This window comes from Eucyclogobius newberryi, unplaced genomic scaffold, assembly GCF_026437365.1.
Source record: "Eucyclogobius newberryi isolate DKJ021-1_F unplaced genomic scaffold, fEucNew1.0.hap1 SCAF_8, whole genome shotgun sequence".
Taxonomy (NCBI): Eukaryota; Metazoa; Chordata; class Actinopteri; order Gobiiformes; family Gobiidae; genus Eucyclogobius; species Eucyclogobius newberryi.
In genome coordinates this window covers 27,731,425-27,756,889 of record NW_027316500.1, presented here as the reverse complement: position 1 = coordinate 27,756,889, position 25,465 = coordinate 27,731,425, and the positions used below count along the sequence as shown (strand labels likewise).

General features: G+C 40.1%; 1 protein-coding gene across 1 annotated transcript in view; it reads left to right on the top strand.

Annotated features, from left to right (window-relative positions):
• Positions 1-1,181, top strand: part of ttc7a (tetratricopeptide repeat domain 7A) — a 119,431-nt gene extending 118,250 nt beyond the window's left edge. The window contains exon 21 of the mRNA XM_072437599.1: positions 905-1,181. Coding sequence (XP_072293700.1) covers positions 905-1,123 — 219 coding nt within the window. The 3' untranslated portion in view covers positions 1,124-1,181. The remainder of the gene's footprint in view (positions 1-904) is intronic.
• The last annotated feature ends 24,284 nt before the right edge of the window (positions 1,182-25,465 follow it).

Genomic DNA, 25,465 nt, shown 5'->3' with positions numbered 1-25,465 from the left:
GGACCGGGTGTGGGTGAGGAGGCGGGCAGCGGAGTTTTGGACCATTTGGAGTCTGTGGAGGGAATGGGAGGAGATGCCAGTGAGGAGGGAGTTGCAGTAGTCAAGGCGGGAGGAGATGAAGGCGTGGATGAGGGATTCAGCAGCGGGGAGGGTGAGGCAGTGTCGGATTTTGGCGATGCGGCGGAGGTGGAAGTATGAGGTCTTGACGATGTGGCTGACATGGGGAGTGAAGGAGAGGGTGGGGTCCATGATGACACCGAGATTGCGTACCAGGGTAGAGGGGGTGATGGTCGAGGTGTCGATGCTGAGTGAAAAGGGACCAGTTTTATTGAGAGTGGATTTGGTGCCAATGAGGAGGAGCTCTGTTTTGTCACTGTTCAGTTTGAGGAAGTTGAGAGTGAGCCATGATTTTATTGTAGAGATGCAGGTTTCGATGTGGCTGAGGGGAGGGTTTTGGGTGGATTTGGTGGTGAGGTATATCTGGGTGAGGTAAATCTTTTCAGTGCGTCTCTATTTTCCCTCACACTGTTAAACTCTTTACTTCCTGGTTTATTTACCTGCCTTATCTTAAAAACGTACGTATATTTTTCTTGATTACCCTATTTTCTGCACTATAAGGCGCACTTAAAAGCCTTTAATTTTCTCAAAGAACGACTCAAAGTGCGCCTTATATATGGATTCATTCTGGTTGTTCTTACTGACCTCGAAGCGATTTTGTGTGGTACACATTTTGTTTAGCTTAATGTGCCTTATAGTGCGGAGAATACGGTAATCGACTGAACAACTGTATTGGAGGTAAATATTTTCAGTGCGTCTCTATTTTCCCTGGCCGTTGCACTGTTAACCTCTTTACTTCCTGGTTTTATCTTAAAAACGTACGTATGTCTTCCTTGTGTGGCCGTAGGGCCGCCTGCTGGTGAGAACAGGGAGTGTGCATTTGGGGGAGAAGGTCCTGCGCGACGCGGTGCAGGCCCACAGCACGTCCCATGAGGCGTGGGGCGGTCTGGGCGAGGCCCTTCAGGCCCTCGACAGCAGCCAGGCCCCCGACTGCTTCTTCACCGCCCTGGAGCTCGAAGCCTCCAGCCCCATCCGCCCCTTCACCATCATCTCCCGGGAACTGTGAGGAGCAACGTGCTAACCTCACCCAAGATGGAGTCGCACGTAATCAGAGGATTCTACTCACGTTTGCTCTTGAAAACATCGAAATCTTGACCGAACTACGACTAAACCTGGTCTGGGCTAAACGGGGCTAGAACAGGACTAGAACGAAACTAGAACAGGTCTAGGACAGGACTAGGACAGGACTAGGACAGGTCTAGGACTGGTCTAGGACAGGACTAGAACATGACTAGAACAGAACTAGTCTAGAACGGGACAAGAACAGGTCTAGGTCAGGTCTAGGTCAGGTCTAGGACCGGACTAGGACAGGTCTAGGACAGGTCTAGGACAGGACTAGGACAGGACTAGAACAGGACTAGAAAAGGTCTAGAACGGGACAAGAACAGGTCTAGGACAGGTCTAGGACAGGACTAGAACAGGTCTAGAACGGGACAAGAACAGGTCTAGGACAGGAGTAGGACAGGACTAGGACAGGACTAGAACAGGTCTAGGACAGGACTAGAACAGGTCTAGAACGGGACTAGGACAGGTCTAGGACAGGACTAGGACAGGTCTAGGACAGGTCTAGGACTGGTCTAGGACAGGACTAGGACATGACTAGAACAGAACTGGTCTAGAATGGGACAAGAACAGATCTAGGCCATGTCTAGGTCAGGTCTAGGACAGGACTAGGACAGGACTAGAACAGGACAAGAACAGGTCTAGGTCAGGTCTAGGACAGGACTAGGACAGGACTAGAACAGGTCTAGGACAGGTCTAGGACAGGACTAGGACAGGTCTAGGACAGGTCTAGGACTGGTCTAGGACAGGACTAGGACATGACTAGAACAGAACTGGTCTAGAACGGGACAAGAACAGATCTAGGCCATGTCTAGGTCAGGTCTAGGACAGGACTAGGACAGGACTAGAACAGGACAAGAACAGGTCTAGGTCAGGTCTAGGACAGGACTAGGACAGGACTAGAACAGGACAAGAACAGGTCTAGGTCAGGTCTAGGACAGGACTAGGACAGGACTAGAACAGGTCTAGGACAGGTCTAGGACAGGTCTAGACGGGACTAGAACAGGACCAAACCAGGATTGGTGTAAATACCTGACTGTCCACTTTTCAACCCTACTCGAGTGTTTCCTTTTTCAAGTAATTGTTTTAATCAGCACTTTGAGTATATTACATATATATATATATATACAGAGTCTATAGATATTTATATATATTTAGTGAGTTCTTGCACATCACATTCAGGTTGTAACTGTTTTTAAAGACACGCAGTATTGTCCTTTGCTGAGGTATTTAGGATTAAAGCTGGGGCACCTGACTTTAGTCTAGTAAATCTTTTAGTTTCCTCCCCATAGAGTATATTCTATGTATAATCATGTATTATATCAGTTGGAAGTACGAGCTATAAGTACTACACTTAATGACTGAGCTTTGGCTTTGAATCTGTTTCATGCAAATATGACGACTGTGCCAAAGGTTTTACGAGATCCAGGACTGAGTTTGTTGGATATATTTAAATACACTCTTTCCCAGCTTTAAACTATAATATACAGTACAGTATGTAGATCATTATTCTACATTCCTGCCTCAAATGTGGGACAAAACAAGATTACTCCAACAAATGCAACGTAATGATGGGAATTCAAAGGGAAAATGAAGGCTGGTACACTGTATAAAGTTTTTAAATTTTAAAAACATGTATTTATTAACATATAAATTCCTTTTAGCATCAGTAGAGGACAGAATAGATTTATATTTTATACAAAGCTCTTTCACAGAATGCTGTATGTCGAGTGTGTGCTGGATAAATACCATGAACATTAGATTGGAATGTGATGGAAAAGGTTTCTTAAATTAATTTGAGAGTATTTTATGCAATTTGAAATGTACTGTATCTTTTTAATCACATGCTCGATACCAAAGTGAAATGTCTGTATCTTTATTTGTCTTTTAATTGCGATAAAGTCCCTGTTTCTGCTGCAGCTGTGGGTTTTGCAACAGTTTGTTCGTAGTTTTATGTATTTTAAATGCTTGAGAGCAAAGTAATGTTCAATATTTGTAGGAGAAATTGGGAAAAATAAACGCATAAATATTGGTAAGTCAAATATTGGTGTTTTTAAATAAATTGGCTCTCTATAAAGCTTAATATCAGCCGTTATGCCCATCTTTATTCATGTATATTGTCTGTAACTTGTATTTCTCCTCCTCATTCCCTGCGTCACCTCATGTGAGTCAGAACTTTAGCATTTCCGTGTTTGATACCAAAGTAATATATTTAGTTTGTACATTCATTCTTCATAAAAGTTGTGGTTATTTTTACACGTCTTTCACCGCTGCGACCTGATTGGACGTGTGCGACCATGTGACCTCTTCCTCCGCCCTTACTCGGTGGATTTGTTATTATTGTCCTGGAATGTTTCGCAGTTTGACAATAAAAAAACGTGCACTTGGTGATTCGCAGGTGTTTGATTTATCGCACAGTGAACACTTTAACAGCCACACATGTGAGAAGTAGAATTTGTCTTTTGCGTTTAAATGTTTTGATGTGTTTTATGGTTTCTATCTTCTTTCTACTCAGAATATTGATCTTAATTTGAGTCGTTTTGACCAGGTTAGATTTAATTTCTTATATGACGTGGAATATTTCTCTGGTTTTAAAGACCTTTCTGATGCTTACAATATAATTTACATGGAAATTAGAAAACTAATTTACCATCCAAATACTTGAATAAGACGAAATCTAAGGAAACTAGTGGGAAACACCTTTTAAACAAGTAAAATAATCCATCACGCAAACACACCTTAACTAATGTTGGAACTAAGATGAATATACCAAAGTAATTCATCTAGATTATTTATTGAATTTATTTACTTATTTATTTTTTTTATTTCATTTTATTCATTTTATTTTGTTTATTTTATATTTCTTTTTGTGGTGGGTTATGCTTTAAATAATGTTCCTTAGTAAACTAAATATAAGGTGTTTATAGCACTTATTTGTTTCTAAGTACTAAGGCTTAATTGACTTGACTATTATTGAAAATGTTTTAATAAGCAGCTTATTAATGCTCATAAAAACGTTGTGTCGATGCTTTATTAACACATGATTTTGTTCATGCCTTATTGACATGAACAAGTTATTATTATAAGCCATCTACAAATGCTTCTAATCATCTTAAGTGCTTAGAAACAAATAACTTGTGCTTTTTAATTATGTTTGAGGCATTAATACGCACTAGTTATTTGGTCACTCTTCAAATACAGTGGTAAATGTAAAATATTCTTTGTACTTTATCTGAACATGTGTCACTCATCTTCATATTCTCTGTCCATATAACAGCTTTAAATAAGAGTGTCACTATTGTTATTATTATATAGTATAAGAGTTTTTTTTTAAGAGTTTTTCTATAAAAGAGTGTTTTTTATATAAGTTATCTGGTTTTTTTTTTGTTCACTTCTGTGCCTACTTTGTTTTGCAACACTGGAATGTCCTCATTGTGGGACAAATAAAGCCTTATCTTATCTCTATCCTCGAAATAAAATAAAACACGCCAACGTTTTATCTTTACGAGTCGGGAATTCCTTTGGTTATTTTGGGGGTTGAACTTGGAAACCTGATTTTAAAGCGTTTTCCCCGACGCTCCGGGTCCGTCCGCTTGAAATAAAAAGCCGCCTTAAAGCTCGCCGTCGTCTTTGATGAGTTTGAACATTTTTGTGGACTTTTTAGTTGCTTATTTCTTATTAAAAAGGGCGACTTTCCTGTGGCCTCTGCCCTCCATCTCCACCGTCTTCACCTTCCTTTTCGCTCATCATCTGAGAGTCTGCTTCATCACGGTGGGACTCTTCTGTGGTTTATGTAATCCCCTCCTCCTCTTCCTCCTCCTCCTCCTCCTCCTCCCTCCTCCCCCTGACGTGATGTGGCGTTGGTATCCTAGCAGCCGTGTCCTCGGAGCAGCAGCGGAGCCAGAATGGAGAGCGATCTGAACTGTTAACAGCCACGTTGAGCTGACGAGTGCGGCGTTAAGAGAGTCTGTTTGACGTCTGCGGAGCGGCGCACACACTTACTACTACTATTTTTACATTTTAGATCTGGTTTCGGTGGGATATGATGTTGCCATAGTTACGTGTGTCCTCTGTTTCGTGCTTAAACGCTGAACCTCGTGGAAACTTGACATATTAAATCTTCAGAAAACATGACTGAACTTTGACACCTCATGTTTTGTGTATCTTATTGTTAGATGTTGTGTACTTTTGCTGGTAACTAATCATGGGAGTGTTTTATCTTGTTGTTTCTCAATAAATGTAATCGCCCTGGCAACTAAATAATGCTTAAACGCATTTTAGTTTTTGACTTTAAAGATCCACAAGGGAAATAATGTGGACCCTGTAGCTTATTTTGAATTTATGTTCATCAATAAAAGCTACATTAATGATAACAAAACTCAAATAATCAAAGTAGAACTATCATTATTGTAATTAATCTTATGTGTGTCATATGTAAATTAAATTAAATCTATTTTTAAAGTAATAAAAGCCTCTCTAAAACTGAATCAGATCTAGAAAACACCGTGAACCTGCTTTACCTTTGATGTAAAGTGCATCCCGCGGCTTTATTAATGAGATTATGAACGTGTATCACATTGGTCTGACCCCCGCGGCGTGGGGTCATGACTCCGCCGTCCCGGGCCCCGGTTTTGTGACTCGGATTGGTTTTCGGGTTCACTCTCATTATCATCTCTGCCCCGCGGACGCCCCGACCAACGCGGCGAACACAAAAGTGCTCGGGCGATGGCGCGTGAGCTGAAAGGCGTGTTGTGGAAACATCACGGGGGCCGCAGCGCGATGATGGCCAAAGACTCGCTCTGGTCCAACGGTTTTCCATCGGTATTTGACCTGCTCCTCCTGCTTTGGAACGAAGCTGCTTTGAAAGGGTCATGAAAAATCCAGAGCTTTTAACCTTCTTACAGTGCTATAGGTGCCTCGTACATGTGTGTTTCTTTTGTATTGATTCTTGCAGTCTTTAGCTAGAGAACAGTCTCTCTCCTTCCCCTCGGATGAGCAGACGGACGGGGCCAACTCACCAGGATGAGTCATCTCTGTTTCAGCCCCTCCTCCAGGAAGCACTCTGCACCTGTGATACGCCCATCAAGTGGTTTATTGGTACACCTTATAATATTATTTAGTGTGAAACAGTCTCTTTCCCCTGATGCGTCTTTAATTCATCAAGAGGTTCAGAGAAAATCCGAGTTTCTGCTGTTTTTGTTGATGTATTAATATTATAATTATGAGTTTATTTGAACTAGGACAGTGCACATTCATCAACATTTCTGTAAATGTGCCAGTATTAGCTGTAGTTTAGCTAGTTTCCAACTGTAGTCCCAGGCAAGGTGTAGAATGCCAGCAATAAACAAAACATACATTATACATGATATACAATACATTATATACAATTCAAATAGGATTAGTAGAAAAATATAAAAGATTGCGAGTTCATGTTCATTTGGAGCCAAACGCCTGTGACGACGTTGAACATTCTGGTTCTGGTCTTTGTAGTACTTAATACACACGTTCTTCATACTTGTTATTCAGACATTAAACTGTGATGAGAGTACATTAAATACCACTATGTAAAGTACATGAAGTGCTGCTCAGTGGTGGAGCGGTTCACGATGCAGCACATATGCCAGGCTCTGTGTGCAGCCGGCCGCAGCGTTTCGAGCTCCGACAATTTGCTGCATGTCCTCCCTTCTCTCTCATCCCCATTTCACATTCAGCTGTCCTGTCCAATAAAAGCCTACGGGCGAATATAATAAATCCTTCATGTACACGTCAAAGCCAGTGTCCATCACCTGCTCGTCTGTTAAAACAGTCTGTTTGCTGTAACCCGACCCAACATTTTTCAAGTGGGTCGTCGGTAGGTAAATTCTTATATTTTTTACTTTGAAGACAAAAAAAATATCAAAATTTTGCAAATTTTTTGACTCGGAGTGACCACCAGGGGTCAGGCTTCAACAGTCCAGGGGTCAGGTTTCAACAGTCCAGGGGTCAGGCTTCCACAGTCCAGGGGTCAGGCTTCAACAGTCCAGGGGTCAGGCTTCCACAGTCCAGGGGTCGGGCTTCAACAGTCCAGGGGTCAGGCTTCAACAGTCCAGGGGTCAGGCTTCAACAGTCCAGGGGTCGGGCTTCAACAGTCCAGGGGTCAGGCTTCAACAGTCCAGGGGTCAGGCTTCAACAGTCCAGGGGTCAGGCTTCCACAGTCCAGAGGTCAGGCTTTAACAGTCCAGGGGTCAGGCTTCAACAGTCCAAGTGTCAGGCTTCAACAGTCCAGGGGTCAGGTTTCAACAGTCCAGGGGTCAGGCTTCCACAGTCCAGGGGTCAGGCTTCAACAGTCCAGGGGTCAGGCTTCAACAGTCCAGAGGTCAGGCTTCAACAGTCCAGGGGTCAGGCTTCAACAGTCCAGGGGGCAGGCTTCAACAGTCCAGGGGTCGGGCTTCAACAGTCCAGGGGTCAGGCTTCAACAGTCCAGGGGTCAGGCTTCAACAGTCCAGGGGTCAGGCTTCAACAGTCCAGGGGTCGGGCTTCAACAGTCCAGGGGTCAGGCTTCAACAGTCCAGGGGTCAGGCTTCAACAGTCCAGGGGTCAGGCTTCAACAGTCCAGGGGTCAGGCTTCAACAGTCAATGACGGAAAACGTCTCGATCAGCCCGATCGGTAGACTAAATCTCCAGATTTTAAGATATTTCAATCGACCGTTATCGTCGTTATCCTTTATTTTAGTAGCGAAGGCGAGCGGGAGGAACATGCGGGGACACGGGCGCCGCCATGTTTGTTGTGATGACGCTGCCGGGCGTGTTTCCCTCCCAGAATGCAATGCGCAAGTAAAATTTAAATGAAGCCACACCATGACATAGAATGATATGAGCGGTGGCGCTGACAGAGGCAAACTAACAAGTAAAAGGTAATGGTTTGTTTTATACAGAAGCAGATGCATTGTGCAATATGTTAATTGTCCCTTGGGATGAAAGATAGGTTCACCGGCGCTGAAAAAGTATTCTATACGGCGCTTTAGGAAAGACCGGTCGGTGAGTCGGCGAAATATTTGAAAAAGAAAATAATTTGGTGTTTTTTTGACAAAAAGCAGATTTTTTTTTCTTTCAGTCGGCTAGTTTTATACCGGGTCGGTCGGGTTACAGCAAACAGACCTATTATTTTGCTCAGCCCAATATAAAATACTTTTATAGACTCCTGAATGTTTGTATTTCACTTTTAAAACTTTAAAGTTCCGTGTGCTTGAACTGAAATGATCCAAAATTAAACATTCATCTCGGACTCATCTTTCATATTTCCATTCGCGTTCCCATGGTCCATATCATATCTCACTACTATAAGTCCAGAAGAACATTATCTCACTACTATAAGAGCAGAAGAACATTATCTCACTACTATAAGAGCAGAAGAACATTATCTCACTACTATAAGAACAGAAGAACATTATCTCACTACTATAAGAGCAGAAGAACATTATCTCACTACTATAAGAGCAGAAGAATATTATCTCACTACTATAAATCCAGAAGAATATTATCTCACTACTATAAGAGCAGAAGAATATTATCTCACTACTATAAGAGCAGAAGAATATTATCTCACTACTATAAGAGCAGAAGAACATTATCTCACTACTATAAGAGCAGAAGAATATTATCTCACTACTATAAGAGCAGAAGAACATTATCTCACTACTATAAGAGCAGAAGAATATTATCTCACTACTATAAGAACAGAAGAACATTATCTCACTACTATAAGAGCAGAAGAACATTATCTCACTACTATAAGAGCAGAAGAACATTATCTCACTACTATAAGAGCAGAAGAACATTATCTCACTACTATAAGAGCAGAAGAACATTATCTCACTACTATAAGAGCAGAAGAATATTATCTCACTACTATAAGAGCAGAAGAATATTATCTCACTACTATAAGTCCAGAAGAACATTATCTCACTACTATAAGTCCAGAAGAATATTATATCACTACTATAAGAGCAGAAGAACATTATCTCACTACTATAAGAGCAGAAGAACATTATCTCACTACTATAAGTCCAGAAGAACATTATCTCACTACTATAAGAGCAGAAGAATATTATCTCACTACTATAAGAGCAGAAGAACATTATCTCACTACTATAAGAGCAGAAGAACATTATCTCACTACTATAAGAGCAGAAGAACATTATCTCACTACTATAAGTCCAGAAGAACATTATCTCACTACTATAAGAGCAGAAGAATATTATCTCACTACTATAAGAGCAGAAGAACATTATCTCACTACTATAAGAGCAGAAGAACATTATCTCACTACTATAAGAACAGAAGAACATTATCTCACTACTATAAGAGCAGAAGAACATTATCTCACTACTATAAGAGCAGAAGAACATTATCTCACTACTATAAGTCCAGAAGAATATTATATCACTACTATAAGTCCAGAAGAACATTATCTCACTACTATAAGAGCAGAAGAACATTATCTCACTACTATAAGAGCAGAAGAATATTATCTCACTACTATAAGAGCAGAAGAACATTATCTCACTACTATAAGTCCAGAAGAACATTATCTCACTACTATAAGAGCAGAAGAATATTATCTCACTACTATAAGAGCAGAAGAATATTATCTCACTACTATAAGTCCAGAAGAATATTATATCACTACTATAAGTCCAGAAGAACATTATCTCACTACTATAAGAGCAGAAGAACATTATCTCACTACTATAAGTCCAGAAGAACATTATCTCACTACTGTAAGTCCAGAAGAACATTATCTCACTACTATAAGAGCAGAAGAACATTATCTCACTACTATAAGAGCAGAAGAACATTATCTCACTACTATAAGTCCAGAAGAACATTATCTCACTACTATAAGAGCAGAAGAACATTATCTCACTACTATAAGAACAGAAGAACATTATCTCACTACTGTAAGTCCAGAAGAACATTATCTCACTACTATAAGAGCAGAAGAACATTATCTCACTACTATAAGTCCAGAAGAATATTATCTCACTACTATAAGAACAGAAGAACATTATCTCACTACTATAAGAGCAGAAGAACATTATCTCACTACTATAAGAGCAGAATAATATTATCTCACTACTATAAGAACAGAAGAACATTATCTCACTACTATAAGAGCAGAAGAACATTATCTCACTACTATAAGAGCAGAAGAATATTATCTCACTACTATAAGAGCAGAAGAACATTATCTCACTACTATAAGAGCAGAAGAACATTATCTCACTACTATAAGAGCAGAAGAACATTATCTCACTACTATAAGAGCAGAAGAACATTATCTCACTACTATAAGAGCAGAAGAACATTATCTCACTACTATAAGAGCAGAAGAACATTATCTCACTACTATAAGAGCAGAAGAATATTATCTCACTACTATAAGAGCAGAAGAACATTATCTCACTACTATAAGAGCAGAAGAACATTATCTCACTAGTATAAGAGCAGAAGAACATTATCTCACTACTATAAGAGCAGAAGAACATTATCTCACTAGTATAAGAGCAGAAGAACATTATCTCACTACTATAAGAGCAGAAGAACATTATCTCACTAGTATAAGAGCAGAAGAACATTATCTCACTACTATAAGAGCAGAAGAACATTATCTCACTAGTATAAGTGCAGAAGAACATTATCTCACTACTATAAGAGCAGAATAATATTATCTCACTACTATAAGAACAGAAGAACATTATCTCACTACTATAAGAGCAGAAGAACATTATCTCACTACTATAAGAGCAGAAGAACATTATCTCACTACTATAAGTCCAGAAGAACATTATCTCACTACTATAAGAGCAGAAGAATATTATCTCACTACTATAAGAGCAGAAGAACATTATCTCACTACTATAAGAGCAGAAGAACATTATCTCACTACTATAAGAGCAGAAGAACATTATCTCACTACTATAAGAGCAGAAGAACATTATCTCACTACTATAAGAGCAGAAGAACATTATCTCACTACTATAAGAGCAGAAGAACATTATCTCACTACTATAAGAGCAGAAGAACATTATCTCACTACTATAAGAGCAGAAGAATATTATCTCACTACTATAAGAGCAGAAGAACATTATCTCACTACTATAAGTCCAGAAGAACATTATCTCACTACTATAAGAGCAGAAGAACATTATCTCACTACTATAAGTCCAGAAGAACATTATCTCACTACTATAAGAGCAGAAGAACATTATCTCACTACTATAAGAGCAGAAGAATATTATCTCACTACTATAAGAGCAGAAGAACATTATCTCACTACTATAAGTCCAGAAGAACATTATCTCACTACTGTAAGTCCAGAAGAACATTATCTCACTACTATAAGAGCAGAAGAACATTATCTCACTACTATAAGACCAGAAGAACATTATCTCACTAGTATAAGAGCAGAAGAACATTATCTCACTACTATAAGAGCAGAAGAATATTATCTCACTACTATAAATCCAGAAGAATGTTATCTCACTACTATAAGAGCAGAAGAACATTATCTCACTACTATAAGAGCAGAAGAACATTATCTCACTACTATAAGAGCAGAAGAATATTATCTCACTACTATAAGAGCAGAAGAACATTATCTCACTACTATAAGTCCAGAAGAACATTATCTCACTACTGTAAGTCCAGAAGAACATTATCTCACTACTATAAGAGCAGAAGAACATTATCTCACTACTATAAGTCCAGAAGAACATTATCTCACTACTATAAGACCAGAAGAACATTATCTCACTACTGTAAGTCCAGAAGAACATTATCTCACTACTATAAGAACAGAAGAACATTATCTCACTACTGTAAGTCCAGAAGAACATTATCTCACTACTATAAGAGCAGAAGAACATTATCTCACTACTATAAGTCCAGAAGAATATTATCTCACTACTATAAGAACAGAAGAACATTATCTCACTACTATAAGAGCAGAAGAACATTATCTCACTACTATAAGTCCAGAAGAACATTATCTCACTACTATAAGAACAGAAGAACATTATCTCACTAGTATAAGAGCAGAAGAACATTATCTCACTACTATAAGAACAGAAGAACATTATCTCACTACTATAAGAGCAGAAGAACATTATCTCACTACTATAAGAGCAGAATAATATTATCTCACTACTATAAGAACAGAAGAACATTATCTCACTACTATAAGAACAGAAGAACATTATCTCACTAGTATAAGAGCAGAAGAACATTATCTCACTACTATAAGAACAGAAGAACATTATCTCACTAGTATAAGAGCAGAAGAACATTATCTCACTACTATAAGAACAGAAGAACATTATCTCACTACTATAAGAGCAGAAGAACATTATCTCACTACTATAAGAGCAGAATAATATTATCTCACTACTATAAGAGCAGAAGAACATTATCTCACTACTATAAGAGCAGAAGAATATTATCTCACTACTATAAGAGCAGAAGAACATTATCTCACTACTATAAGAGCAGAAGAACATTATCTCACTACTATAAGTCCAGAAGAACATTATCTCACTACTATAAGAGCAGAAGAACATTATCTCACTACTATAAGAGCAGAAGAACATTATCTCACTACTATAAGAGCAGAAGAACATTATCTCACTACTATAAGAGCAGAAGAACATTATCTCACTACTATAAGAACAGAAGAACATTATCTCACTACTATAAGAGCAGAAGAACATTATCTCACTACTATAAGAGCAGAAGAACATTATCTCACTACTATAAGAGCAGAAGAACATTATCTCACTACTATAAGAACAGAAGAACATTATCTCACTAATATAAGAGCAGAAGAACATTATCTCACTACTATAAGAGCAGAAGAATATTATCTCACTACTATAAGAGCAGAAGAATATTATCTCACTACTATAAGAGCAGAAGAACATTATCTCACTAGTATAAGAGCAGAAGAACATTATCTCACTACTATAAGAGCAGAAGAACATTATCTCACTACTATAAGAACAGAAGAACATTATCTCACTACTATAAGAGCAGAAGAACATTATCTCACTACTATAAGAGCAGAAGAACATTATCTCACTACTATAAGAACAGAAGAACATTATCTCACTACTATAAGAGCAGAAGAACATTATCTCACTACTATAAGAGCAGAAGAATATTATCTCACTACTATAAGAGCAGAAGAACATTATCTCACTACTATAAGAACAGAAGAACATTATCTCACTACTATAAGAGCAGAAGAACATTATCTCACTACTATAAGAACAGAAGAATATTATCTCACTACTATAAATCCAGAAGAATGTTATCTCACTACTATAAGAGCAGAAGAACATTATCTCACTACTATAAGAGCAGAAGAACATTATCTCACTACTATAAGAGCAGAAGAACATTATCTCACTACTATAAATCCAGAAGAATATTATCTCACTACTATAAGAGCAGAAGAACATTATCTCACTACTATAAATCCAGAAGAATATTATCTCACTACTATAAGAGCAGAAGAACATTATCTCACTACTATAAGAGCAGAAGAACATTATCTCACTACTATAAGAGCAGAAGAACATTATCTCACTACTATAAGAGCAGAAGAACATTATCTCACTACTATAAGTCCAGAAGAACATTATCTCACTACTATAAATCCAGAAGAATATTATCTCACTACTATAAGAGCAGAAGAACATTATCTCACTACTATAAGAGCAGAAGAACATTATCTCACTACTATAAGAGCAGAAGAATATTATCTCACTACTATAAGAGCAGAAGAACATTATCTCACTACTATAAATCCAGAAGAATATTATCTCACTACTATAAGAGCAGAAGAACATTATCTCACTACTATAAGAGCAGAAGAACATTATCTCACTACTATAAGAGCAGAAGAATATTATCTCACTACTATAAGAGCAGAAGAACATTATCTCACTACTATAAGAGCAGAAGAACATTATCTCACTACTATAAGAGCAGAAGAACATTATCTCACTACTATAAGAGCAGAAGAACATTATCTCACTACTATAAGAGCAGAAGAACATTATCTCACTACTATAAGAGCAGAAGAATATTATCTCACTACTATAAGAGCAGAAGAATATTATCTCACTACTATAAGAGCAGAAGAACATTATCTCACTACTATAAGAGCAGAAGAACATTATCTCACTACTATAAGAGCAGAATAATATTATCTCACTACTATAAGAGCAGAAGAACATTATCTCACTACTATAAGAGCAGAAGAACATTATCTCACTACTATAAATCCAGAAGAATATTATCTCACTACTATAAGAGCAGAAGAACATTATCTCACTACTATAAGAGCAGAAGAACATTATCTCACTACTATAAGAGCAGAAGAACATTATACTGTACGTTTGTGCTAATAGAGCCACATCGTATCGACCAAAATTGGATTCCGAGCTTCAAAGATCGACGCCTCCAAAGGCACAGACTCCTCCCATTGCGCTAATCAATTTTTTTATTGATTATAGCTTCTCACAGCCGCATGTTGCGAGCGCACATCAAATACTCAGTGTCAGGCCCGGATTTTGGGATCAGGAGGTGCTGCAGGGAGCTTTATGTGGGAATCTAAAGGTGGAGATCTCCATGGAGATGTTCCTGCTTTGCCTGAGCAATCAAAATACCTGCGATGCAAGTTTAATGCCCTATTGTGGAACATCACTGTGGAGATGAGCTGGTGGCAGACCCTCCAGATGTGTGCTCACAAAACCAGATAGAATTAATATAGAATATTAAAATTCTATAGACATGAATGATCTGTGTCATGTCCAATCATTCTGTTGACAAAGCAGAGATCATAAAACATAAAGCTCACTCCGTCCAAACATAACAGTGGCTTTTAGTCTGTGAATCATGAATCTAACGTCATATTTTGTAAATATCAGGTTTCATAAGTTAAGTAAGATGAATCTAATGATAAAAACATGTTTGGGACATTGAAAGCAGTTTTTCCTTTTGAAAAATGTAATAAAAGTGCAGTGTTTACCCGATGGCAACTTAGACAGAAAACTGAGCTCTGTCTAAGTTGCCATAGCGACTGAGTGAGCTTTATGAATCCCAAATGACAACAAAGTAAGTCACATTTGACCATATGTGTCAATCTTAGAAACTAAATTATTTTTACTTTTATAAGTTATAATGTACTTTGTTATTATACAATATTATGAGTGAGTGATAGAAAGACTGAAGTAGTATTTTATTCTTTCAGGGATATTGATATTTTCTGATTTTAGTTTCTTTATAGTTAATAACTTGAATTTTTGTTGCATGTCTGTAACAAAATGAATTTCCCCCTGGATAAAAGATTTGGGATTTTGTGTTGCACTTCTCAAGCCGCTTTCAATCCAAAAGAGGAATCAGCTCCTCACTTTGGGTTGCCAGATCCTTCAGCTAAAACCAATTGAATACAAACCTTAAAAACAGACTAAATCTACCCAAAATCCTGGTCACAAAATGCAAATTAAGACCCTGGTCCCGTTGTTTTCTTAATCCATCTTTAAAGCAGAGGTGTAACGCTGCTGTGACAGAGGCAAAGCGCTGCTCGTGGTGGCATATCGTGTTAACTCTCCAATGTTCTCAGCATCTCCACATGAAGACATCAAACAGACAGTGTCGAGCTGCAGTGGCCACTCTAACAGCCACTCTAACAGCCACTCATCAGCTCAACGTGGCTGTTAACAGTTCAGATCGCTCTCCTTCCCTCGCTGTTACTGCCACGGGGAGATGGCTGCTAGGATACCAACGCCACATCACATCAGGCAGAGGAGGAGGAGGAGGAGGAGCAGGGTGGCAGGATTACATAAATCAGCAGAAGAGTCCCGCCGTGATGAAGCAGACTCAGAGGTGGCGTCCATTAGACCAGAGTGACAGTGTGAGGACGGCTGCTGTCACAGTCTCACGAGTCCCTACGATGAACGAGGGGCTCAGACCGGGGCCTTCAGGACGATGTCAGACCCTCTACAAGATCTGAAACATGGACAGTCTGAAACACATCATCTCTATAGAGCAAAGTATGGCCCGCGGGCCACATACAGCCCGTTTGTCTTTACAATCCGACCCGCCAAACATGCCAAATATGTTTTTTTTTAAATAATAATAACAATAGTATTATTTTTTGCCCTCAGGCATCTGTCTGCACTTGTATCCTTAATAAAGGTGACGTGAAATTAATTCAATAATATATTCAATAGCAAATTTCATTTGGTATTTAATTAAAGAAAAAAAACATTCACACCAATGATTGCGGGCTGGACTCCGCTACTTGCCTGGAGGAAAATAATTGCCCACCCCTGCCATAGAGTGACGTTATTGAGTTGCCTTTTAATCTAAAGTATGCTCCAATGAACCGATTAGATTTAAGCCCATTTGAATCGTTATTCATCTTTATTTAATTTTCTTATGCGCATATTCAAATGAAGGTTTTTCCCATCGTATCGTAATATAGGAGAAGGAAGAAGAAGAAGAAGAAGAAGAAGAAGAAGAAGAAGAAGAAGAAGAAGAAGAAGAAGAAGAAGAAGAAGAAGAAGAAGAAGAAGCCATTGAGCAGGTAAACCAGAATTCAAGCGTCTTCTGTGTTGATACAGTTTGTTGTAGCTGCTGTGAACTCGCTGCACCTTTCTTCAGTGCAATGGAGGGAATACAGTAAATGTAGGGTTAAGAAGCAATCTACCTCCTGTTTACAACTACCTTCTAACACCTTGGCAGAGATCGAGCCGGACAAATGCTAAGACGATACTCGGCAGCCGTGAGGGAGAGACTGGGAGAGAACAATGGAACGGACCAACCTGATACCAGCCGGTAAACAAAGCAGCGTTCTGGTTATGACCCAGCTCCGACCCTAAACTGTATTCTTAAATCTTAAAATGGAGAAAGATGTCATTAACGGTCTTTACGTCACGCTAAAACCGACATGAGCGGGTGGCAGCGTGTTCAGGCTTTTGAGAAACCAGAAAGCGTCCAAGAGCAGCGGGGCAGATTAGTACCGATGTTCTTTTTTGCAGTGTATCCCTTCATCCTTTGCCCCGGACAGGGTTGGCTCCGTCTTCCTCATCCATCACGGGACGGGCCCATGTCGATGCCACCCGGACAATGCCCCCCTCGTTCTCCGACAGCACCCATTGGAGGGGATTAAACTTTTAAAGGTCATTTAATAGATCGGTCCAGTTACGGAGCGTCTGTCAGCGGGCCAGGGCGGCGGGTGGCGGCAGGTGAGTGGGGGGGGGTAAGGGGACACCCGGACCGGTCTTCTGCCGGGAGAGGACAGCGTGTTTGATCCAGGACGAAGGCGAATCTGCAAAAGTGAATTCAAATTTAGTATTTGAGTCGAATTTAGATGATTAGACTTTTTCAATACATTCAATACATCAGTGGGGTTAGAAAATCTAATTCCTCAGTTTTGTTTTTTTGTATATATTTATATTTTATATATATAATATTTTCATTTATTTATTTATTTTTATTTATTGTTTTTAATGTATTTTTATTTTATTTATTTTATTTATTTTATTTATTTTATTTATTTTATTTATTTTATTTATTTTATTTATTTTATTTATTTTGTTTATTTTGTTTTATTTATTATTATTAGGCCCGAGCGCCACAAGCTGGCGAGAGGCCTATTAATCTCGTAAGGCCGTGCGAAGCACGGCTGCGAAAGTGCGGACGTAGTGCACACGAAATCGAGCGAAGCGCTCGCCCACTTCCAAACACTCACTATTGCACTCCTTCACTCCTGCACGCCCAGTGCATACTAATTTGTAGTAGGAAAATGGAACATTACCGTTGTAAACGGGCGAAGCCCGTGCAAAAGTGCACACTAAACGAGCATTTTACATTGGGATCGCGGTCGTCATCCCCATATAAAGCACTCATTTGCCCTAAGTAGCTCACGAATACGTTCCCCATCTCTTGCATGTTCCGTGCATATAAGCATGTAATGCAAAAATTGAACATTATTACTGTATAGAGGGCCAAAAACACAAAGTGGGCGGAGCCCACTCAAAATTAACGAAAGTACCCGTCAGTGACCAGGGACCCACACCATGAGGTAGCGCTTTCCGAAAATGTATAGTTTATGATATTTGGAAAATGGGAAACATTGTTTTCGCATCGGAATATTATTCTTCTTTCTTCTCTGGACCAACCCTCCTATTTTTCACCCAGTGAACATTGACGAAAAGTCACAAAAATTTGCACACCTCTAAAAATCGTGCCACTCTACATTCTGGCTATTTCCCTTTTATAAATTAAAAAAAATTGGCACGTCAGCGCCCCCAAATGTACCAAAAATGCATTGAGAGATAGGAAATGACCCCAAAAAAATCTGATCGTAGAATCATGAAATTTGGCGCAGAAATAGATGGTGACAAGAGAAGTAAAATATTATTACGGCAACGCCGTCCGCCCAACCAAATGTCGGCCATATTGCTTCAAAAATGGCTATGCATGACTCGGGAGTTTTTCCAAACGTCGTACTTTTACGAACTCCTCCCAGGGCAGAAAAAGCTTCAGTTGTAGTCATCTGGACTCAGTTAGAAAAAATAGACGTTTCGACTCTCATCCAAGAGTCATTGTCAATAAAAGAATTTAGATCGAGAACTCCGATATTAATACTGTTCTGTGGTAAGACCCGCCCATTGGGCGGAGCCTTCCTGCAGTAGCAAGAGTTGTTTGTTTCAACAGAAACTTCCCCCTTGTATCTACCGAGCTAGCCTATTCAGAATCTTAATGGGCTATTAGAATCCTCTTTGTCTTTGTGAGACCCTGGCTCAACCACCCTGAGTACCTGATTAGCATCTAAATGTCCTGGTCCTGGTCCTCTACCTTTCCAGGGGTTCAGTAACCCATTATAGATACCAGGAAGAGGCCCTAAAAAGCTGAAATTTGGTGAAAATGCTACTGAGGAGTGGGACATCAAAAGTTATTCAAATTACATTGATACCTCTCACGGTCTCTGTGCGGCGAAGCCGCAAACTGTAGCTAGAATTTCAGAAATCTCCGAAATTTAACATTTCTGCCGTTTGCGCAGATAAAGTCCGAATTGCGTCAAATTAGAATCAGTTGTTAAACTCTTTGCCCTAAACCTACTTGAGGTGAAATAAATTAATTTGGCGCCACAGCGCCCCCTACAGATTTTATATGGAGGTTAAATGTTTAGTTTTGCGAAATTATATGAAATTTGACACACAACTCAATTTTGGCATCCCCATCAAAAAAGTCAATGAGACCCATGTCATAATTGTTATGGCTTTGCCGTAGCGATGACCGAAACCTCCCATGTTATTCCAATGGGGAAATCGCATGTTTACACTTTAGACTTTCACAAACTTCTCCCCCTCAGGGCATTAGCCCTATTAACCTGAAATTTGGTGAGACTCATCTTCAGGGGTGAATCATCAAAAGTTATCCACATTTTTATTCAAAGAGTCACGGTGTCTGTGCGGCAAAGCCGCACATTTTGCCAAGAATTCAAAATAAAATTGCTTTTTGATGGTAAAACAAAGGGGAGAAGATGTGACAGCGTCACAGATTCAGCAGTAGGCGTAATAAAAGGACAATTGGGGTGCGTTAGCGCCCCCTCCTCTTGCGGCGTGGCGGCGGCGTAGCGAGGGCCGATCATTGCCGCTTGCGGCTATATTTTTGTTTATTTTTCTGATGCCACTCCCTTATTTTCTACTTTGTGGGTTTTTTAATGTTTTTTTTTGCTTTCTTTAGTGTTTTTTTTCCCTTTCTGCTGTTGTTGTTGTTGTTGTTGTTGTTGTTGTTGGTGGTGGTGGTGGTGGTGGTGGTGGTGGTGGTGGTGGTGTTGGTGTGTTGTTTTTGTTGATCTATGTTCTAATAAAAAAGCACACACAAAAAAAGAGAAAACTGGACTCACCTGACCTGTCTGGTTCCTTGGGCTGGACCTGCTGGTCGGGGCCCTTGTTGTCCCCACAATGTCACGTTTAACCCCATCGAGTTGTACATTTAACTCGTCTTTGGAACTGGAGCCCGGAGGAACTCCACCCACACACAGAGAAAGAACCCGCTCGCCGTGAGTGGCCGTGAGCCGCCGTGAGCCGCCGTGAGCCGCCGTGAGTGGCCGTGAGCCGCCGTGAGTGGCCGTGCCGCAGTAATACATTAGCGTTTGTTATGTGCGGCGTGTTATTTAGTCACATTGTGGTACAGACGTGTTATTGTCCCGGATCAAACAAAGGCTCTGTGTGCAGGTCGTGCATCTGGTGACCTTCGTCTGACTCAGCAGCTGATAATGCCATTGTGCCACAGCAGCAGCTCGGCCCCCGGACTTACAAGAAGACCACCGAAAAGCACTTTTCATTGAACCATATGGATGTCGTTTATATGTCTCTCGAACAGTAACACATGACAAGTTAAAGTGACGTATGACAGGTTTTTATAATTTTCAAATGTTGACTTTATTTGGTGTATTTGTACCCGTTTGTATTAATTATAGTTTTACACCAATCGAGCAGGTATTTGTGGAAAAATCGTTGATATAATCTGTAGAAAATGACACTCAATGAACAATCAAAGACAATGAACACTCAAATTTACGCAGAATTTACACAAATAATTCACTTTTTCAACACTCTAAACATTAATTCAACAAAATAAAGGTGCTCTTGTATATTTTTATTTGCCAAATTTCCTAGTGTGATGTCATCGATTACAAACAGGAAGTGAAACTGTGCTTTTCTGTGATAACATTTTAATAATTTTTAAGCAAAATTCAAAATATATTTATCTTAACTGCACTTTAGTTCATTGAGTCGTCCAACCTGTAGGGGGCGCTTTAAAAAAGAGGAGCTCACGAGTTCCACCATAAATCAGAAAACCTTAAATCTTAAAAAGAATAAGAAAAACACCAAAGAAGAAAAAGAAGAAGAAGAAGAAAGTCTAAAGAATAAAGTCTAAGACGTAGAACTCCAGTAGGTGGCGGTGATGTAACACTTGGATACAAACTGCCATAAAACACCAAAGAAGAAGAAGTTTGCCATTTTATCTTCAGCTTAGATACAGATGATCCAGGACTGAATTGAACACCAGATTTACTTAATTCATGTCACTGTTGGTCAGGTCCATGAAAAGCTAAAAAGAATTTGACTGAAACGCTTGAAAAAACCTACAAAATTGCCTTTTTTTCTGTCCTGTTTCAAGTAACACCATGAAACAGAACCTGAAATGTGCAGAACATCAAAGAGCAAAGGAATAAAGGCCGTGAACGTGCACCGAGTGCTGAAGAGGCGTGGCTAATGTCGCCGCGTAACCCTGTGCAAAGGGACGTTCTCAAGGCCGCTGACAGGAAACACTGATCTAAAGATAATTTGTGGTCGACGAAAGATGGTTTACAGAGCTATTTTATTTCCTGTTTTTTTTCTCAAAATGTGTCAGAAATGCTGCTCTCAGATCCACTGAAGAAATACAGAACGGGCCGGTTCACCATGAAGTGAACGTAAAGGTCATAAACAGGCACAGAAGTCGGTTTGACGCAATCGTAAACACTTCAACATTGATCTGATATGGTTTATCATTTCAATAAACTATGGAAACAGGTTTACATGATTCAGAAACCGTTTGAGCAATTTGAGATTTAAAATGACAAGGAGTTCAGTGAAACAAAATAATAAATAAAGACCAAATAATAAGATGGATAAATATGAATATGGAATATGGATTAGACATGATTGTACTTTAGTTGTGTGTGAGTTATGTTTATTCTATATGAAATACATGTGTTTTTCACACGAGCAGAAGCAGGAGCTGTGATGAGGACATGTGTGTGTCCCATGTGTCCATGTCACCTCCAGGGGTCACTCAGGGGTCAATGCTGAAGACACTGGATCAGCTTCAGTGATCTGCGTTCTCATTGGCTCTGAGGAGTTCCTGTGATCCACCGATGAGGCTGAAGACACTGTCCTGGATCCAAGTTTTATTGTAGACTTGAAAAGTTTCCAAAAGGTCCTTTGCTTGAGTTTGCATGATGAGAAAAGTGTAAAAAGTATCAATAAAGTAGAGAAAATCCAAATTGTTGTACTTTAATGTCGTCATGGGGATAAATGTCGTCGTCAGCTGTCATCTGGACTAAAACAGGCACTAAACATGGACAAGGACAAGGGTAAACTACAGTAGGACTAAAACAGGCACTAAATATGGACAAGGACAAGGGTAAACTACAGTAGGACTAAAACAGGCACTAAATATGAACAAGGCCAAGGGTAAACTACAGTAGGACTAAAACAGGACAAAATCATCACGTCAACACCGGATCAAACTGGGCTCGTAGCTGGACCAAACAAGTACGTGTGCGGACGCAAAATTTGCCGCTGGGACAATGATAACGTGCACTTTACTTGACCTTAATCTAGCCTTTCCGTGAGGAGAAGAGTGGGCGTGGTCATCACAGTAGCTCCAGATCGTGAGCCAATAACAATAACACCATGTCCAATTATATCTTATTTCACTCACGCCAAATTGAACGCAAACGCTTTTGTTGACGTGGCACAAATTCCGCACTTAAGAAGAAGTCATCCCCGGGTCCACATCAGACCCCCCCCGCCCCCGCCTCTGTATTAAGCCTGTCCTAATCTGATTGCCTTCCTCCTCTGTGTCCACACGGCAATAATTACAAAGGGAACGAGAGCCTGGCCCTCGCAGCCACTTTAGCCTCTTAAGTGTCGCGCCTCCGCCCAAACACAGCGGGGCCGACACAGGAGGAGGTCCCACAGATTTGCGACCTGCGATAATGGACGTATCGCCTGACGCGCAACTCGTGAAATGAAACGCGAAGCCAATCTACAGCTAATTACGTGCCGCGCCCGACAGGCTGCGAGACCCCAGGTGACCGGAGGAAATCTGTTTGAATGAGATATAAGCCGATTTGGACCAGTCCAGGGGGAATTTAAAGTGGTTTAGGTCAGGCAATTGTACTCAGATTCTTGTGCGGATTAGTCTTCGTTCTGAGATTCCTGAGATTTTGGTGTTAGTCCCGGTGAGATTCTTATACATGCAAACAATAAGAAGCCATTACTGAGGATGGAAGTGCACTTTATGGTCCCGGGAGGAAAGCGTGTCCGTTTGACTCGTCCTTCGTTGATGTTTTCTACTTTTATTGACGGTCGTACTTTGCAATATCAAATGCATTTAAAAAAAAATCACTTTCAGGAAATGGTCAGGAAGAGAACCCAGGACATGTGCACCGCCTTAAATCACTACACCACCAGCCAAGCACACGATGTTGCATTTTAGTACATTTTAAAAGCCTAGGAAACAGTTCATAAGTTACAAAAATGGATTAAAAACTTAAGGTTAAGGTGCATTTTATTGCCCTAGAAAGGAAATGAGTTTGACCAAGAATCTCCAGATCTTGAGTGAGGTTTGGTCAGGACTTTTGTGCACGTTCTGGGTTGGCGAGGTGAACCGGAGTGCCAGGAGGAGGGAACCAGACACGCAAACCCCACTTTCAAAGCCCCACGTTCGGCTCGGGACTCGACCCGGGTCGAGGCGCGACTGCTTGCCGCTCACTTGAAGCCAATTCTGATTACAACTAATTAGCTCTACTACACCAGACGAGCTACACTGCCCAGAATGAATGGACTAAATTAGATATTAGATGAGATTTTCTCCCGTTGTCAGAGGTCAAAGCGACACCCGGTGACTCGCCCGGGTAAGAGAGAAGCCTGTGGATGTAGATCAGCGAACGGGAAAGTCTGGCCTCGGTTTCCCCTTTAATTGGAATCACTGTGGCTTGGCACGTCGATAAACCACCGCAACCTTATGAGCTAACGTGAATATTTAATTGAACTCATTGAACAAAAACAGGAAGCTTCAAATGACTGCTCGATTGAAGTGAAACAGGCGTGATCCCCAAAACCTCTGTAAACATAATAAAACTGCCTCAAGCTCAACTGTCTGCCAATGGAGTACGATTTTTGACTCAAACAATGAAATTATACAGATTCTATTAAGAATTACATGCTGGTAGAGGCAGGTCGACAGCGCCATCTGCAGTCCGACTTCTTCAGGACAATATCACGGGTGTGGGAGAGTGAATAGGCCCCCTCGTCCCGGTACGCGTCTGTATTAGCCCCGGAACCAGTGTAAATCAGCCGACAAAACACGTCACAGCAAAACAGCAGAGTGAGCAGTCAAAACTGTCTATAAATGTTAAAATAACTATCAGACGACCAAATTAACCACATTTGACCAAGAAACTTGTCAACACAGTATGAAATGAGTTCGGAAATATACATTGAACGAAGCCAATTCTATTAAATATCATCATTAGACAGATAGTTCAGGACGTTTTATCTCATATATAATACCGTATTTTCGCACCTTTTTTCATAGTTTTGCCCGGGGTGCGACTTATACTTATATTTATACTTATGCACTGATACTTATACTCCGGAGCGACTTATATGTGGTATTATTTGTTATTTTCACACTTATTTCATACTCCAGTGCAACTTAAATATGTTTTTTTCTTCTCTATTATGCATTTTTTGGCGCCTTATACTCCGGTGCGACTTGCTAATAGCGTAACACGTGCGATATTTGGCCCTCAGAGGCAACTGTTGTTGTGATTTTGGGCCTTACAAAAATAAATTGATTTGATTTTGATTTGATATTGTGTACCAGTCATCTGCGGGTAAACAAATACACAGCGGTCTGCGTCGCTCTGCATCCCTGAACCAGGTCTTGTCTGTTTCACTTTTATGGTGGAGTGAAACGCAGGAGGCCAAAGCGCACGGCGCACACGTCAGCAGTGTCTAAAAGCGCTCATCGTAGCGTATATGAAACCTACACCGGCTGTAATTCCTTTGATGCGTATCTCCGCTGCTCACGCTGCACCCACATCGGGTTTCAGCGAAAGCCAAGAATGCATCGTAGGTAGTGATGAGAATAGTTTTTTTTTTTTTTATCGTTGCCTCGGCCCTAACGCTATAGGTGTTATCAGAGGGAGCGGGATAGCACTCGCAGCTACGTGTACGTGTGGCGAGGCTGCGCTCCCGCTTTGCTGCTGATAGTGCCAGGGCATAATAGAGAAGAAAAAACATATATAAGTCGCACTGGAGTATAAGTCGCATTGTATTTGATAAAATCCAAGACCAAGAACAGATATTTAATCTTGAAATGCAATTTAAAATAATAACAGATGAGAGAACATGGTGAATAGTTGTACGAATGCTAACGCTAACACCTT